The following is a 19,380-nucleotide window of genomic DNA, read 5'->3' on the forward strand; positions in this document are numbered from 1 at the left end:
CAAAGCTGCCCCTCACCTACTGCGCATTTGATAAGAGATAAACAAGCAGAGAGAGGAGAGAATGAGTTTTAGCTCCCCCAGATTAACATACATTTAAAAATTGCACTCCAAGCCGATAAGATTGACACAGGGTTTTTATGGCGTGCGCTCCTTTAATCTGCCTTTGTGTCTGAGAGTCGACGAGAGGAGAATGGCACAAGGAAGGATTCCAGCAAGAGCTTAATGTACTTTACACATGCAGTATCCCCCTCGGTATCTGAGGAAGGGACAGCACGGACTGTCAATGCCGTCACATCGGAAAAGGCTGCTGGCCGCTTTGACTTGCCGTGTGATTGTGTGGAGGATTGCAGCTGCTTAAATGTCAACCTGTGGCTCTGAATCCCGCTTGTCCAAGTTTTATTCATCCATCTGTATTGTTTCAAAAGCTTTTTCATCTACTTGTAAATCAGATTTCAGCCTCTTAAAAGTATGAATGCCACCCTGTTAAAGAAATAATATTTAGTTGGAATTTACCAATGATTGCATTTCAGATTAATTTCTCCTTTTTAAGCGACGTGTCCTTTTGCTTGTCATCCCACAGATGCTGTTGTAGCTGCATGTGTAGTTTATATTTCTTTAGCATCAAGTGAGCCGCCTTCTCACTCTCTTTCCCATGCCTGTCGACCTAATCCAGCATTGTGGCAGCATCAGCTTATAGTTTGACTAAAGATTTAAGCTGAGCTACGTGAGTGGCAGAGGGACTCTCGCAAGTACGCGTGCACGTCAAGCTCTGCCTTTTCTTGTCGTGGCAACACAAACAGCATGTGCAGCTTTAAGTATATTATCAGGACCGGTTCTTTCACAAACGTATTGCTGAAGAAGCTTAACATTAATTATTGTAACTTTGGGCAGATTACATCCGTGCCCGCCTTGTAAGCGCAGGCAGACTCATCTTGACCTCCTATACGAGAGCTTAAAGACACAAGAATGGCATTTTACCAACTTTAATGGGATAACCAGTCTAATCTTTCAGCACTGAGAGAAGAAAAAGTGTTTAGAGTATAATACCCTCTACAGTTCACACACTGAAAGATGGAGGGAGAGGAGAGGGTTTAGTGTTGGCTTTAATCAGCGGTCACTTTGTTTTTCAGGTGCTGCTTTTCACGTTTTCCTCTGATTGCTTTTTTTTTTTCATTCTTAGATAGACATTTTCCACATTCACCTCTCCTCCTGAGCCTCCCAAAATAAACACAGGCTATGCTGAAAGCTTGTCCACTGTGTGAATTCTGATTGAGATAGTTGAACACAGAACGATTGCCACTATTGTTTATCCATAATCACAGACTCTGTTCGTAAGCTAAGCTCGTGGCAACTGAGATAGACACAGCCAAGAGAAGATGCGCTCCCTTCTTTTCAAAGCCCGTGGTCTTTTTCTTGTTGTTGTTGTTGTTGTCAGGGTTACGAAAAGAGCACTCGCTTTCAATCGAATGGTTTTGTATTAGACCACGGTGGAATGTGTTTGTGGTCATCTTGAATTCACTTCAGGAGCAAATGCACCGTTCTTCCCTATGGGGCAAGAAAAGAAATCTAGGGATCACTCCTTTAAAACCCCATTGCCTTTTTCTTGCCTTTGAGGGAACAAAACAAAGGATTTGAGCTTTTTTTTTTTTTTTCTTGTTGTGTGTGTGTGTGTGTGTGTGTGTGTGTGTGTGTGTGTGTGACTCTAAGGTTCAACTGGGTCAGAACACAGATTAACACCCCCCCCCCCCCCCCCCCCCCACACACACACACACACACACACACACACACACAGACTCCCTTTCCCGCCCATGCCCTTAATCTCCTCGGCCATTTGAATGTTTGAGCAGCAAAACAATTTAATTACTCAACTTGCAAGGACTGAGCACAAGCGACCAGCGTGGAGCTCCTGTCCTCCTCCCGCCCTCCACCCTCACAGTCCAGCGCAGTAACACCACCCTCACTCCCAGATGTGCGCTGCTCCTTCTTCTTCTCCTCCTTTCTCTCCCCTCCCCTCCTGCTTTTCTCCAGCTCGGTGTCAGCCTTTCATACATTCTTTAACAGTGGGGATGAAAGGGGGATTTTTAGGAAGATTAGGGAATGGGATCCTCTAGGCATTGTCTGAGAATCTTCAGATAAAACGAGCCGGGTGGATGGAGTCACCGGGAGGGTGGGAGGAAGGAGGGGATTGGAGTCGAGGGGGGGTGGCTTCTTAGTACAGAGACGTGCAAGTTAAATTTGTTTCCAAACTGGAGCAGAAATCATCCTGTGTCATTTAGCTATATTTTATTTCGTTATAACGGTTACTCAGAACTAGGTAAAGTTGTGTTCACTGGGCCGGGCAGCCCATCTGTGTTTCCTGCCAGTGATGGCGCCGATTAACATTTTCAGCCACAGGGTGAGTAAGTGAAGATGAGGAGGCCGGGGCGGGGGGCGGTTGTTGGAGAGAATTCGGAGGTGGACAATGGCCGCTTATGATAATCTGCTCTTTATTGGAGCATCCCGCCAACGCTTTCATCAGCTGCCTCTTCGCCTGAGACCCCATGCAGCAGCCGGTCCAAAGCACGCTGCAAGCTGCCAAACACGTCGTCACAGACAAGCGAGTGTCGAAATTACACACACATGCGAACATCCACAGCTACACAGAGGACAGAAAAATAATCTTTTTAGCAGCACAGTGATCCACACAACCAGATAAAAAAATCATCTATTTTCACTTTAATTAAATTGTTAAATTTGAGTAATAAATTACTGATTTGTTTTGTTGTTGTTGTTGACTTCTTTTGTGGGGGGGGATTTTTCTTGTCAGAGTTTAATCCACAGTCTTTCAGCCATCTCTTACTTTACTTACTGGCTTTCACCTGTTCTCAATGATAATCCTTCAATGCACATTTTGGCTAAAGATGTTTATTTTTTCCCTCCATTATATAATTGATTATTATTTCATTTAAAAACTCCAGCCCAATAACATAATTGAATTTCATCGTTACAGTCAATTAATCAAGGCTTTCTTATGGTAACCGATGTGGTGGCACTCCACAATGCAGGTTAATGACAGAGGTTTGGCCAGTAATTACACCATTCACTTGCTAACACAGCTGCTTGTCATCACCCCCCCCGCCCTCCCATACACACTCCTCCCCATTTCCCCATTGTTATGAGCACTCCAGGCTACAAATACCAACAGCTGTCTTTCCCAATACATTTCCATTTAAATGTCTATTTAAACACTGCAATTTTGCATCTGTGTATTGAATCAGAAGCTTCATCAGCCTGGTGTTGGTGTCTGTGTTAATTTAAGGCTATTCCAGATTGAAAGGTGTGTTTATAAACACATTAAAAACAATGTAAAGTTTGAGTATTTATCAAGAAATCGAAAGACTTTATTAATTGGTAGTTTTCAGTTTGTTAAATGTACCTAACCATGGGAAACAAGCTGATATCTGAGGGGAAACGGCTGTCGGAGGAGTGGATAAAATGATTGTGTAACAGGAAGAGATGAGGGAAGAATCGCAACACAGAGATGTAAGAAGGATGACTAATGTTGTTAGCGGAGCCATTACTGGTCCGCAGATTAATTCATTAAGTAAATTCATCATTCACCTCCCCTCGGCCTCTTGTCACAAGCCGTGTAATATGACACCCCTCAAATTTGTTCTAACATCTACCCCAGGGGGGTTGAGCTCCCTCCCACCCACCATCCCCACACACACTCACACACACACACCCTCCTTCTTCTCTTTGCTAATGGAGCAGGCGGAGCCACTTATGCTAAAAAGGCTGCAGCTGTCTGTCAGCAGGTTGAGGGGGGTCCTCCACTGGGGGTTATCACCACTCTCTACATCTTACAAACTCTCACTACTTCATTCAAAAAATCCTCCACCTACAGGTGGCTTCACCAGGCTGTGCGTCACAATTAAAGCTGAAAATAGCGACTATTCTTTGCCTATGCCTACACAAAAATTATCCAAAGCTTGCTTCTTTTTTTTCATGATAATCTTTGTTAATATTTTAAAAATAAATGTCAGCATTTAATCAGAAATCAGAAACAAAACGAAAATGAACAGAAAATTATCCTCTTATATTCATACATGACAATTCATATCAAGACACCTAATTTATTCATATTTATTATTTTAAGTTCAAGTATAGAAAATAAATATTAATAAAATACTTTTGTTCATTCAACGTGTGTACCAAAGCAAACACTGCATACCTAGTATGAATTAATTACTCAACATCTCTTTGAAATCCAAATATTCAAAAAAGGTCCACAATCCTTTTATAATATATTTCTTTTCTCTTTCAGTATATATGCGTTCGTTTCAGGTGGAATGTTTGACATCTGGTTTGTTTTTTTCCACAGTGCTGTTAGGATTTTCTGCTTTAAAACACTGTGGTTCATTAATATTTGTTCATTTCTGTTCTTTTAGATACAAACCCAGTAGAAATGACTTTGGGTCTGGTGGAATTTCTTTTGACATCTCTGCATCTTTTTATTCATATCAGGTTAAAAAATAAGTTATCATGACTACAGACATCTGTTGACTGCTTTTAGGGCCTAACAGTTTGAAACTAATTGAAAAAAGTAACTTGATATCCAGCCTTATTTTGCTCGCTCTCCTGCAGCTCGATGATTGCTCGGCCAGCCTGAGAATCCCTACAGATTTATGCTGTTTGTCTTAAGCTGTCCCAATTAACACCCGTCAACAGGTACCGGCGTTTACACTAGCGCTAAATCAACTCGTGTTTCTCCACCCCTCTAAGCTCCCTAAATGGTTCACACCTCAGTGTGTGTGTAAACACATTCCCGGGAAGCTAAACCACATGGCTTAACCTTAGTTTAGCCCCGCCGAGCCCTGGCTTACCTGCGAGTTTCAACATGATTCGTTTACAGTGCTTTTTAGGTCTGTGGCTGCATGTGGCAGAGAGGAAAGCCTTGGTTTTAATGTGAGATGGGAGTGGAAATGAGACTGACATTTATGTTAATTGTGATTGTCTGTGTTGTAGCAGATGGTTGCTATGAGATTAAAACTGGACAAAAGACAATGCAGTTGAATGCACGTATCTCTAAATAATACAGTATAACCTGTTTACTGGTCAAACACCTGTTTAGGTAATATAATTTTTAGCTACATTAGCACAATCGCATTGGTTTTGACTTGATTATTAATAAGTTTGATTGGAATATTTAGGTTGGTTAAGGGGAAATTTAGGTTCATTCCACACCTTTTTTAAGGATGTCAATTTTATTAAAAAGTCAAGAAACCTCTTTTTTTTTTTTTTTTTTTTTTTATCCCATATTTGACTGGAATCAGTGTTGGGTTAATAATGCTAAACAGAAGTGACGCACAGTATTTTTCAGGTTTGGCTTAAATCAATCATGTTTGAGCCTTTAATGTCTGGGTTTACTTTTCTTGCAGCAGCAAAAACAAACAAGGTTGCACATTTCAGCTTAACATATTTACCATCATGAGTAGGATCCAGCTAGATGGCATTGTAGACCCCCTCCACGAGTCTCCGTCAGGCTGTACTGATGATGTAACCCCCGCCCCTCCAATTCCTCGCAGCCTGACCACACTCAAGCAGAGCAGTCAGAAGAAAAAACGAACCAAGGGCCTAACAAATACATGAAGGTTTGGTTTAACTAAATCCCACAGATAATGGCTACTGTGTCAAAGACTAAAGATAGCGGGGAGGGGTGGTGGTGGTGGTGGATGGAGGGGGAGATTACTCTGGCGTTTTGCATCAGTTGCTTTCTGCTGGGTGGCCCTGCTTGTCAAGAAAAAGAGGGAGAGACGGATGGAAAAGAGAAGGAGAGAAAAGCATTTAACGCGGCACATTGAGAAGAAGAGGGCTCTTAATGCCATCAAAGCAAGGGGAGAAATCAGCCATTAATTTATTCCCGCCCTCAAACACACTCATGCATGCATGCAGGCAGGCATACACAGCGCGTGCACACACACACAAACACGCCATGTACACTCGTTCTGTTGTTTGAGAATTTCTGTAACATCTGGTCCACGCCAGTCCTGCAAACCCACCGAGGACAAGGCTGACAAAATGTTTCCACTGTGGTCCCCATTGTATGTGTGCGTGCTTGCGTGCGTGCGTGTACATGTGTGTGCTCCTTAAATGATTTTTGTGTGGATTGAATTATAGCCCTGACGTGAGGAGAAAATTTTCACCCTAAGATTCAGCAGGAGAGGCAGATGACTGGGCTATTCATTGGCTGATAAGAACTGATGGAGAGGTTAATAAGCTACACACCCAGGTCATCACAGGCTTTTTACTGGGCTACAGAGGAGAAAGGAGGAGGACGACGACGATGATGTGTGTGTGTGCGTATATGTGTGTGTGGATTGTCAGGATGGATGGTGTGCATCTCTTGAGAATCTGTACGTTTAACATACCTTTAAAGGGCCTTCAAACTTCAGTCTATCAGACGGAATTACCAAATATTTGACTTTATGCAGGCAGGAAAGCGTGTGCACGCGAGCATCTATGTGTAAGATTCTTCCATGTATAAATGCACAGTGATGTAAAGTGCTCATTAAAGTGTCCTCCTGCTGGAACGGTGACTGCAGTTGACTGACTGAAGTGACTGCAGTTGTTCAGCAGCGGAGCCAGACTGAGCAGTGACTTGTTGCCATTTGCATCATCTCACCATCAAGCATCAGGAGCACAAGCAAATACTGTAGCTGGAAACTATAACTTTGAAGCAATATATGATTTATGTTTTGATTTAATGATGAAATACTTATTTTAAACATTCAAAAAGAAATGCTTTCATTTTGAGTTCAGAAATGTAACATTACTTAACACATCTCTGTGATGTCACTTTGCTCCTCTTGCTCTTATTCACGCACTCTTAGGCTCAATAGTCAGTTGCAGTCAAAACAATTACCGGTTAACCGCTGAGTTCACATAGCCTTGTAACCTTCAGGCGACAAAGCCACTAAAATTAGTTTGTTTATGATCCTGAGGTTTTCTTAAAGGCTCTCTCTGAGTTTACCTTTAAAGTTTCCTTTATCTATCACAGATGCTACAAAGTGTCCTCGTGTGATTAATCGTGTTTTTTAATCACACAAGGAGTTGACCCACCTCATCTCCATCAGTTGATCTGTTTCATCATCACAGAGTCTTTGTCTCAAGGTTTCTGCAGCAATAAATATTTCTACTCTACAAGTGTTAGTCATGATTCTCTGCGTTGTAGTCATTAGAACGTACCCAAATTTCTTTGCTACAGTGGTGGATCCGTTCGTTGTTACAATTAATAATATTAAATAACTCTTGAATCTCATTTTTTTCTCCATGTAATCTGTCACCTTTATGAAATATATTGCAATATAATTTTAGAAAAACCACCTTTATAAAGAGCTTTACAATGACACTAATTATTAACTCAGTGAAATTGTTATTAATTGTTATTTCAAATGTTATTTCTAATTTTCTTTTTTCTTCAAGTGGTGACACCAAAAGGCAGTGAAAAAATAATCATTGAAGCCTTTTTTTTGATAAATTGAACTTAAAATATACTGAAATTGTGGAACTGGAAAACGGAATATAGAATGTTTTGCTGAATTATAGACGTGCCTGTGGTTCAAATATGAGAGCAGGTCGTTCACGAATCAGAAGGTTGGTGTTTCGATCCCTGACTCCTTTGAAGTATCGTCAGGCAGGATGCAGAACCCTGATGTGTCCATCAGAGTGTGCATGTGAATGTGTGTGACTGAGTGAATGTGGCTTGTAGTAAGAAAGCTCTTTGAGTGCCCTTATTGTGTAGAAAGATGCTATGTACATATAGTCTATTTACCATTTACTTAAACATCACTCATTTTCTTTAAATTTATCTTAAAAGAGACCTTCAGTACTACCTGCAGTACTCAAAAACATCTTTAGTTTAAGCACAAGCTTACACTAATACACTTATACCTTTTCTGTATGTTTTAATGGTGGGTCAAGCACTGCTGTTATTCCAAACCTAGCTCAGCCTAGTTTTATTTCCCACAATTCCCTTGTGTAACCTGAGGCTAGAGGAAAGCACCCCCCACTAAGATGAAGACAAAACACTCAGGAAAAAAAAACAGACTAATCTGTGTTTCTCTCCCCCAACCTCTTTCCTCTCTCACTGTGCTGTGGATACTCAAAAATACACCTCTGTGACGTTTAAACCGAAACCACAGTACAAGTGTTTTTATGCTTTAAGAAGCACTGGTCAAATCACGTAGGACTTGGTGGATATCAGCCATCAGGAGTTGACCACCAAGGCTCAGCTTGAATAAATGTACCTCATTTAAATCTGTACCCCAATACCTCATTGCTGCCATGTAACGGTGGAGCTAAGGAGTAACGTGAACCAGATACAAATGAGTTTTAACAGATGGAGCTCAAGATGTTTTCCCAGTGATCATCACTTCTGGCATTGAGCTGCTTGATTGAAGAATCTCTCACACTTTGTGTTGTAGCACTGAAGCCTAATAGAAGCCGCCTCCCGAAGGTCCAAGCAAAGGCTCTCATTCTGAGAAAGAGAAAAAGACTCCAAACAGGACCCTAGCATGGGGTCTCTCCGCTCTTCTCTCCCCCTCATACCGACTCTTGTCCCAGGGCTAATAGGGAGGCGCCGCGCGCCTTTCCTGCTCCCTATCACCTACTCACCTTAATAATAAAAGAGAGCCCCCTGTGGAAAGTGGCTAGCAGGAGCTGGTGAAGATCACACTGGTAATAGGATGATGCCTTTTTGCCTTTTGTCATGAGATTATGAACAGGGATAGCCTCTCCTCTCTGCTCCTCCACTCTTCTTTACTCTTCCCACACACAGCTACAGACGTCCTGGAGGGCCCTGTCGAGTTGGAGTGGAGACAGGCGTAACTGAGGCTTTGTTGCTCTGCTTGTATGGTAAAAGGCCCGCTAATGAAATACCTTTTAGGGGGTATCGGCAGGTGAGCTCCCCAATCAGACATTTCAGCAAAAACACACACACAGGCGTACATACACTCACATATTCTCCATCTCCTCTCATCTGCCCCCTCTTGCTATATTAATTACCTGAAGTGCTCCGGCCCTGAAAAAAGCTCTCGATTCTGCCGCGCCTCTCCCCTCTCTTCATCCAACGCGACAGCCACAACGGCCCGAGCTAGCCTAAAGTGGGGCAGGGGGGTGCAACAGAAAAGGAAGGGTGATAATAGTAGTAATGAACACGGTTGACAATAATGAGAAAGGTAATTGAGAAATGGTGTATGGCAGGCCCCCTGATTTTCTTTTTCCAGCCCCAAGCTAAGTGGGGACGAGTTGAAAATCATCTTATTTAGGGCTCAGTTAAATGGTTCGTGTAGCGCGTTGGAGAGTGTGGGGATTTCTGACGCTAAAGCTAAAGTGAGCTGACAAGCATAGAGTGGGTGATACAGCAGCCTAATGGGTTAGGGAGTGTTTAAAGCCGCTGTTGACTTTAGGCTGACTCTGTGTGTTTTTTTTTTTCCTTTCCCCCCTTTAATTTCTTATTGACATTGAATGGCATGGTCAAAACAGCCTGTGCTGCACTGTTAGGATTATTGTTAAACACCTCAGTGCTTCACTGCTGTTCCTTTCTCTTCCAGTCAGCTCGCTGTGGTTGTTTTCTCCATTTGTATGGATGTGAAAATTCACTCTGCAGGACTGCACATGCTCCAAATGCTCTGTTTGAGCATATCTGTGTTTGATTGTGGCTCAGTTTGTATGCACTCTGCTTCCATCTTATGTTTACTGTAAATCCCTATAACTTGTGTGTGCGTTCGTGGACTCGCATTGCCCGCCTTTCTCTCTCTTGTGTGCATCTTTCTGTTTCCTCCTGGCCTTCTCACCCAGGCTGTGATAGAGACCGGGCGGTCTGGGCTTTAACAGACAGAAGCTGCCTCCACCAGCCCATAGTCTGCCACTCTCTGATAATGTTTATTGATTTGTAGCAGAAACACAATTTGATGGAGATGGGGGAGGGAGGAGAGAGGAGGAGATGCTTCGGGGGTGAGTCGAGGCAGAGTGCATATTTGTGATTGTCACGGCATGGCTGGTTCTCCTAGAAAAAGACTCTGGGAATGGCACTTATTTTGTTCTGATCTGAGCACCTTTCAGCCCCTTTATGTGATCAAATAAAATATGTTTGATTTAAATATTTAAAATGAGACGCTAAAGAAAGTTGAAAGAGGAGAAATTACTTCTCTTGTCCAAATATACTCTTCAGCTGCTGTTCAGTGTGTGAAAATGAAACCACCTAATATGAGCATTTCATCTCCTCACTCAGTCTATTATGTGAACTCTGTTTGCCAAAGCTCCCATCTGTCCTTAGCTTCTGAGGTAGAGGTGTTTGGAGGTTGCTCTACTGTTGGCTCTGAGGTCAAATGTGTTTACCCAGTGGTGTGTGTTTTGCGTTTGTGTGTGTGTGCATGCGCACATACGTTTCTGTATATTTAGAAGAGTCCACAGAAAAGATTAAAGAGGTGAAGAGTGGCGGATGGAAAGGAAGAAACATGTTAGCAGGATAACATGTTAGGCTTTGACAGTCTGACTCTTCTCCTCCCGCAAACTAGGCTCATCATCAGGACTCCATATTAAAAATTAACCTAAAACAGCATGTGTTATATGAAAATGAATGAAATATATATGAATGAAAATAAAAAGCATGTTTCCACTTATGAAACTTTATAAAAGAATTTTGCAGCTTTTGGACTCAGGAAACGTTGCAGAATAAATCCCAGGGGGGGGGGGGGGGGTGTGTGTGTGTGTGTGTGTGTGTGTGTGTGTGTGTGTGTGTGTGAGAGTGAGATGCCACAGGCCTCTTTTACTCTTAAAATTATCAGTGAGTGCCTCCTACCTGACCCCCTCAAAAATCAGCTTTTTTTTTCTTTCAAATCTGTTGACATCATGAAAAACTTCGCTATCATATGAAAACTGTCAAAGATACAGGGCCTCAAAATACTTTATGTCATGCCTCTTTTTTTTTTTCCCAGAGTGAACTCTCGAGTACACAATTCTGGGTAAAATTCTACCAAATAAATCTTTAGTAATCATGATTTAACTGAAATTGATTCAATATTTTGTTTTTTTAAAAGCTGGCTCTTTTTTGCACTTCTTTAATGGGACCTGATGTTCACTATCATCACCATCAAAGCAAACCAGAAATCTACAACAAAGAGGTACAGCTGTGTTTTTATTGGATTTTTCCTCCTGCTCGGTTTACAGTTCGCAACACCAAGTCAGTTTCACCAGTCACATCCAAACAGGTGTTAAATAGGCAATAATTATTTTATCCAGCATAATTTCGTAACACTCATCCCCTCCTGATCTCCTTTTATTACTGATTATGCTAACAAAACAATCGTATGATGAAAATATTCATCGTCATTCAGCAGGCCTGCTGTTGTTCTTCCAACATCAGCATTTTGAAAGATGGGCTTCCCCTGTCAGCATATTGCGTGAAATCAGAAACAAATAATTCTGCAGCCCTGCTTATGATTATGCATCAGATTTAATTAATCTCAGTGCCTCCAAAACTCTGCAGCACCCTACTCCTGCTTCTCCTCTCCCTCTCCCCTACCTTCACCTCTTTTGTAAGTTGTAAAGCAAGCAGTGGTTGACAAATGACACCAGTGGAAAAGGCACGCATTGTGCCTCAGTGTGAGAGGAGGGTTTTTTTCCCTCCTCTTTCTTTTTTTTTCTGAATTTTTACTTTTCTCTATCCGGGGGGAGCAAAAGGAAAGAGGTGAGTGTGAATCGGTTAATGTGTTCCATTCACCAGACCTTATACACAGGTTCAATAAAGCAGGAATCTGCTCTATGAGCTAGGACCCATTGTGCCATTGAGGACACCTAAAAGAGGCCTCGTACAAGACTCCCTTGGAAAAATAGCCCTCAGCACCACTCCAGAGGAGAGGAGAATAGAATAGGAGAGAGCAGGAGGAATCACATGCAGTGGCTAGGCAGTTTGATTCTTACACATCTCACCAGTGTTGTAACATTTGGCGTGCATAGCTTTGAGTACATCTTTGACTTCAGTGTTACTCTAATTTTCAGAAATGGAGAGAAGCGTAAGCTTCAGATGTGACGCTTTTTATGGGTAAACCTGAATTTGAGAGCTCCCTAAACTCTCCTGCTTACAAGCTTCACTCTGTCCTTCCCTGTCTCCTTTCCTAACAAGACACTCCTCTCCTCACATTAATTAAATCAAGTCTTCAGTAGGCTACTTACACACAATTCCCCCCCTCCCTCCGGTCCTCGGCACAAACCTCTCTGATTAGGCCGGCCCCTGTCATGCATATTCACATCACTGCCATGACAGCCTTTTAACGAGCTCTTACCTAATCACAGGAAACAATGTTCATCCTGTTCTTTTTATTCCTCCTTCTCTCATTTTCTTTCATGTGTCTTTGGCTTTCTTCTTCCCCCGATCCCCGCTGATATCAGACGGGCTTGACGCTCGGATGGAGAGAACGATGGGGGGAGATGCACAAGTGCAGCTCTGCCCTAAATAAACCGCAATTGAGAAAGTGACTTGAACACAGAAGAGAAGTTCAGCTCCATCTCCTCCCTTCCCCTCCTCTTCTTTCTCCTCCTCCTCCCTGCCTTTTTATATGTCCGATAGACAAATTGGATTAGCAGCTATTGGATTAAATGACAAAATGGTGGGATAAGGACTGAGATGAACATGCTGTGATCACAGCTTTTAATGTGTTTCTCTTTCTGTCGCATTCATTTTCCTCGGTTATCCAAGCTGCTTCCTTCAAGGCACAGAAGTTTCTCCAGGGAAGAACAAATGCAGGACACCCTGCTCATCCACTTACTGCAATTTATATGAATTAGAATGAACATCTCATGTGCAAATACTGCACATGTTGCTGTTTGAAGCCATTGATCACAATAATGAAACAGAAAATACATTTTTCTCTTTCACAATAATCAAAGAGAAAAAATTATTTTAAGTATTAGTTGCTGAGAGCAGTTAACATTAGCAGCCCTCTTTTCTTACAGATTAACTTCATAATTAAATTTGTAATTTGTTGCAAAGATTCTTTTATGTTGTGACTTCTGCTTTCTCCACAGCGGTGGCTAAACTAAACAACTGACATCGTTGCAATCTCAGGAAATAAAGAGCAGCCCCATACATCTGCATACATTCCTATTTTCAGCATTTTCATTGTGACTAATCTGTTTTGGTCTTTTTGTCGCTCTGTAGTCCTAGGGTTAACATCGATCACTGGTTTGAGAGGGAGATGCAAATCCCCGACGCATCCAAGTAGATCCGTCCTCTGCTGCGACCGCTTGCAAATAAGAGAGCAGCTAAAAGAAGCTAAACTACACACCGATAATTTAAAGCTAAAGTTATCAGTAATTGCAGGTTTAGTGCAGCTTCTGGTTTGATGTTTTAGTCACCAATTAAAAATACAGTGAAGCCAGTTAAAGTCAATTAACGTGTACTCACTAAGACTAATGCTAAAGCATGAATTTTGTACATTTAGCACATGGCAGCATGGCGCTCTTAATTCAAAGCAGCTCAGGCCAACAGCAGCAGCAGTTTGACCACCTCGGGGTGAGTTTCATTATTCCTATCAACACTGAATGGAACATTGGCCAAGATTGCTATCTTAATCTTATTTGGCTATAGAGGCTGCCTTTGTACCCCCCTTTTTTTTTCCCATTTCTTTCTGCATTTCTCTCTCACCCAAACACACAGTGACCTATGCTAACCAGCCTTGTCTTCATGCCTCGAGGATAGCAGCCTCCCTCCACACACGGCAGTTGGTGTCATTGTATCCTGGTTGCGTTTCTGCGAGAAGCCGGGAGTGGAACAAGAGAAGAGGAAGACAGGCAATCAGATAGAGGGGTTGTTGGGATATGTCTATCAGTTGTATCTCAGCTCTGTGTGTGTGAGTTGATTGTATCTTGTGTGTTTCTCACTAGCACAGCTGCATTGATAGCTGAGGTAACACTAAGGATGATATTAATGGCGATAAACCTTGTGCATTTTCATCACTAACCCTTTGATGTCCCCATCACACACTGTACCAACGCCAAATTCATTGCTTCAGTCTCACTGGAGTTGGCCTGTTTCTGCTCTGCCCTGCTCTGTGTTGAGCACTAAGAAGTGGCGTGTAAGGCGAGCAGCAAGACCCAGAATGCACCCTGCCAAACTGCCAGATGCTTTGATCCAAGATGGCCCCCTGAGAGCCAGCATGCATCCACAGTGTCTCAGAGCCAAGGCTGGATTCGCAGACACAGTGTCAGTGGTGACTGCCAAGGATATTTACACCATTTGTTTTCATACACCACCACATTCAGCAGTCTGTTGTCACTATAAGCATATGGCTTTCTATGGAGCAAAGATGTTTTTAGAATGTGCTGCACCAGTGGGAATCAAACCCCCAACCCAGCACTAGACCCTTAATTATCATGAAACTGAAACGACCATCACTTTTACGTTTAAGATGACGGTATCGCGTACAGTTGTCTTGTTAATTCAGTCGTATCGAGTAGTCAAGCTAGTAGAAAACTATTTAAATAATCTGAATACTTTTCAATAATTCATTAAATGCAATTGGCCTGTAAAATTACAATGTAGTTATATAACTTTTTATTTTTTAAAGGCTCTTCCCCCAACAGCTCAAAAACTATAATTAAAGGTATAGTAAAACATAATTTCCCCATGCTTAATTGATTAAAAAGGGGTTTAGCGCCCACCTATAACAATAAATCTGCGCCCAGTCTGTCTCTTTAAGAGTCAGGTAGGATCTAGAGGTCGGAGGTGGATGCTGAGCAGCTGTCGAGTCTCCTGCCTCCATCCCTCCATCCCCTGACTCACCTGCTCACCTTTATTTCCTCCTCCACTCCCTCCCTCGTTCCAGTCATCCCATTTTGCTTTCACATTCAATATCCCCCCCCCCCCCCCCTCCTCCTCATCTCTCCCTTTTCTCCTCCCTCTTCTACCACCTTTTCCTCTGACCTCCCTGCCTTCCTCTCCCCTCGCCTCCCCTCCCTCCTTTCATAAAATGTGGCTGTTGGTTGGCTGGTAGCAGCTGGCTGGCTAGCGGTGGGGGATATAGCTTTATAATCCCCTCTCGTCTTCCAGCCCGCCTCGCCACAATGTCACAGGAGCTTAATATTTGCCATTATTATTTGCTTGTTTTATTTGACTTCGAGGCAGCACAATGACCTGTCAGCGCCGGCTTTATCCCCCCTCCGAGTGTCGTCCATTTCAAAGTTGACTACAGTAATCCACGAGCCCGTGATTCCGCTAAATCCTGAAGCTTTCTTTCATTCGCTTGGTTTTTTTGGGGGGGGGTTTTTGCTTGCTTTCTTTCATTTTCCCTTCCCGCTCCCTCCTCCTAAATGAAATTACATACATCTGCTGGCTCAGAGTATCACAAATGTCCACACATTCACCGGTGTCCGCACACATCCACGCGTTTGCCTTTTGTCATCAGTGACGCAGTGGCCCGATGCTCCCACTGCTGCAATGAACACTGGTGTGTGTGTGTGTGTGTGTGTGTGTGTGTGTGTGTGTGTGTGTGTTTGATGGAAAAATTTCTTTCTTTCTTATTTTCTTGTCTCCTAAGAAGCAAAGTTATTTATTTACAGCTTCTCATCAAATAAATGATATAGTGGTTACAGCTACAATACTCAGACAATAAATGTTGGAAATCTTCTTAAAACCGTTGCTGCATTTACCACAGTGAATGGAAGGATTCATATCGCCGCTGCAGAGTTAAACGGGACCTTATGGATTATCGCCGCTGACACTGTTCAGCTGACCTCGAGATTCGATAAAGAATAAATAGCATTTTAATTTATAACACGTGAGAGATTATTAAAACAAACCAAGCAGAAAGAGATGCTTAGTAGTATTATTTTGTGGAAATCTAGTTTTAATTTTATTGATTATCCATTCCTTAAAAAAAAAGTAGTCATAACATTTAAAGATTTACCTTTAAAGTAATAGTCTTTTTTACTCACAAATAAATTGTGAATTTGTAGAATTATAGTAAATAATTATTTTACTGGTAGCATTTTGCATCTTTATTATGTGTTTATTAATCATCACTGCTGAGACTGTTGTTATTTTTGTTCCTGCTCAGTGAGGCCATCCTGATTCCCAGGGTGTCAAATACTGCAGTTTAATCAAAGCCTCTGGATCCTGAGAGACACGCCTGAGGTGTCTTTTCACTTTGGTTTGGTGTAAAACCTTACAGTGTAATCATTACAGGATGAAAATTGGAGCAAAAGCCTGGGATTAAACAGACCTACATGAATTTACAGCATAAATACACCTGCTCATTATCTTTGCCACACCTGGTCCAAAATAGCCCCACTTAGTTGCCTGAAGATGCACTAAACAGTATCTAGAAAGTTTTATAAATAGGTTCCAAATTTACAGTAACCATCCAGCTAATGTTCAGACTATTATCCTGTTTCCAAATTTAATTCATTCCAGAAATATTAAATAACTTTTCGTGCATGTTTTTGGGCCGTACCTGAAAATCCTGTTGATCAACCCTTCCTCTGTAAGCATTTAACACCTGAGAGCTTCAATGAGCATTTAGTTATCATTTGTCAGTTTCTGGTTTGAGCGTCATCACAGGTTCCAGTATGTTTAAAACCTTACGATTATGTGGTTTTAGTACACGGAGGCCAGCAGATGCACAGTGGGAGTCAAACTCCACACCCAGGCAGCTGGTCTTTATTCCAGGTCAAACACGATGGAGGCTGTCACTGTTACCTGGCTAACATTTGAAGCTTTCGATTCGACGTGCTTTGTCTGTATCAGTTGTGCGCATCCCATTGTACCTTGTAAGTAAGTTACAGCATAGAGCTTTAGCCCCAGGCGTGGGCAAAGCTTACATTAGCCATGCATCTGAGCCTCACTAGCTCTCTGTGTGTGTTGAGCAGGTATTACACTAAGCAGTAGAGAGTCCCAGAGACTTTTTTTTTTTTTTTTGAAGGCCTGCTGAGTGATGGGATATGTATTGCCCTACAGTGAGAGGCTTCACTCTGTAAAGGCGCTCGACGGTAATCGCAGAGTTAATCCCGCCCCGGTTGAAGCCGTATTGACGTTGTGAAGGCATGGTGTGAAGTAGGTGAATGTTTACACAGGGAACATAAGCGAGGAGAGTATTTACACCCACACATGAATATCTGGTGGACACACTGACTCTGCGGGGGCAGCAGCTCCGTCGTTTATCTGCCTCATCGCTTTTCATGTGCATATGCTGGTGTACACGGCGTGCTGTAATTTTTATGTCAGGTTCAATCCACTGTAAAAAAACAAAACAAAAAAAAAACAAAAGCAAAAGAGCAACGTGTTATTCTTGAAACATTTCCTGTAACGTGTGTATCTGCTGGTTTATTTATTGGTGTGTTTCTGTGCTCTTTCTAGGCAACAACAAGGAGGAGGAGGAGGCCATGATGCAGGAGTGGTTCATGCTGGTCAACAAGAAGAACGCCCTCATCAGGAGACAGAACCAGCTCTCTCTGCTGTGCGTACTGTTCTTCCTCTCTGTCGCCTCGTCTTTGCTTCCATTTTAATTTCTCACATGTCAAATTAAAGCAGCTGAGAAGCGTTTTAAACCTGCTCCTCGAGCTTTAGATCAAGCTCGTCTAAGCTGCACGGGGCAGGAGTGTCCTCTCCACTCCATTCACCCCATCTCTGTCTATCCACTCATTGATTTACATGCAGAAAGGGATATAAAATCAATAGAAATGTGGCGATCGCTACTCTATCTGCAGTCTCTTTGTATGTGGTCAGCTGCGACAGGTGGAGACACGCGCTGCCTTTTTTTCTTCATTTGCGGCTGTAGGGATTTCAAAGTGTGCAAGTGGAGGAGAGCCTGAAGTATTCATAATCACATTATATCGTGGGAAAGGAGAGGCTTTTAAAGTGGCCAATTGACAGAAGGGCTGATTATTAGCCCTTTCTGTTCTCTCTTTGTGGAGGCAAAGAGAAAACGGCGCCTGTGAAGGACAAATTCTATTAGGGGCCGAATTAGCTCATTTTTTAATATGGCTGAAAGAGGAAAGAATTCAATTTGTGCTGCGGGTGGCAGATAGATCCACACAGGGCCACGCTTGCATATACACATCTACTCCCTCATCTTCTGTTTTTAATGCATTTTCACCCCCACCCCCCAAACTCCGCTCCTTATTTCCCTTTTTCTATCCTTACACATACACACACAGACACACACCTTCACCCAGGGCTGTGCACTATGAGTATCAGTTATGTGCAGTAGATTAATGCGAAGCCAGAGAAGGTTCGGGCGAGTGGCCGAATCGATGTTTATTGCAGGTTTCTTTAAGTACTTAATGATTTAGTCATTAACATATTGATGAACTTTGTGTGTGTGTGTTTCCCGTCTCCCCTCTTTCTAACTTGCCACAGGGAGAAAGAGCACGATCTGGAGAGGCGTTTCGAACTGCTGAACAGAGAGCTGAGAGCCATGCTGGCCATCGAGGGTAAGACACACACGCAGAGGGAGGCTGCACACGCGTACATTAAACTCTTAATTTTGTAACTTTAGATGCATTTTAAACAGCAGTTTTCACAGCTGAGGAGATTATGTAACAAGTAAAGTAAAACAACCAGGAGCTCATTTTACTCTCTCTTTCCTAAATCTTCCTGAAATTTACCAGAACATCTGCATAGTTTAATTACTTCCCAAATGAGTCCTGCAGGAGACCGGCAGCAATAGTTGAAGTTCATTTTCCATTTCGTAGTGAGGAGGGTAAAATCGACTGTCGAGGTCGCTTGAGTTCGAGTAAAGTGGTTGGTGTCTCTTCTTCTGAGTCCTTTCTACGTGGCGTCCGCCCGTTAGCGGGGGCCAGCCTTCATCGGGAGCCTGAAGCAGGGTGATTTGAATTCTGCTTCGGCTTGATGAGGATTAAGATGCGAGCTTGCGAGGGATTTCACTCCCAGATACTTGATCAATGCTATCTGTTTCTCAGCCAGACCCGACTAGCCAATGCCTGATGTGGAATCTGACCACAGCTGCATTCAGTGTTTGCAATGTTAAAAAAAGAAAAGAAAGAAATGCAGTTATATTGTTGAAAGCTTGTTAACTACACCGCAGCCAGAAAAGCAGCCATTGTGTCGTATCAAAGTTGTCAGAGGGCCATGGAAGTTTAATCCCCTTCGACTGCGTCCTCTTTGGCAAAATGAACCTTTCGCCAATCAATGCTAATTGATTTTGCCATTCGACATTGACCAGCACCACCCCCTTCTCACAAACCACCCCCTTTCTCCTCGCGGCCTTCGGACACCCATTGTAATTTCACCGGGCACCTGATAAGCTACCTGGTCCATAATAAATCAATTCTAATTAGCAAAAGAGGAGATGGTGGGGGTGGGGGGGGGCAGACACGCGT

General features: G+C 42.6%; 1 protein-coding gene across 6 annotated transcripts in view; it reads left to right on the plus strand.

The window, feature by feature from the left end:
- ehbp1 (EH domain binding protein 1) overlaps window positions 1-19,380 on the plus strand; it is a 162,242-nt gene that overhangs the window by 133,929 nt on the left and 8,933 nt on the right. For all 6 annotated transcript variants that reach the window (XM_086258878.1, XM_086258880.1, XM_086258882.1 and 3 more), the window contains 2 exons: window positions 17,396-17,495; window positions 18,398-18,471. In XM_086258878.1, coding sequence (XP_086115004.1) covers window positions 17,396-17,495; window positions 18,398-18,471 — 174 coding nt within the window. The remainder of the gene's footprint in view (window positions 1-17,395; window positions 17,496-18,397; window positions 18,472-19,380) is intronic.

Source organism: Aulonocara sp. 'chitande type north' Nkhata Bay, linkage group LG13 (assembly GCF_057382095.1).
Source record: "Aulonocara sp. 'chitande type north' Nkhata Bay isolate Kocher_YH1m ecotype deep benthic linkage group LG13, A_spYH_male_GT1.1, whole genome shotgun sequence".
Taxonomy (NCBI): domain Eukaryota; kingdom Metazoa; phylum Chordata; class Actinopteri; order Cichliformes; family Cichlidae; genus Aulonocara; species Aulonocara sp. 'chitande type north' Nkhata Bay.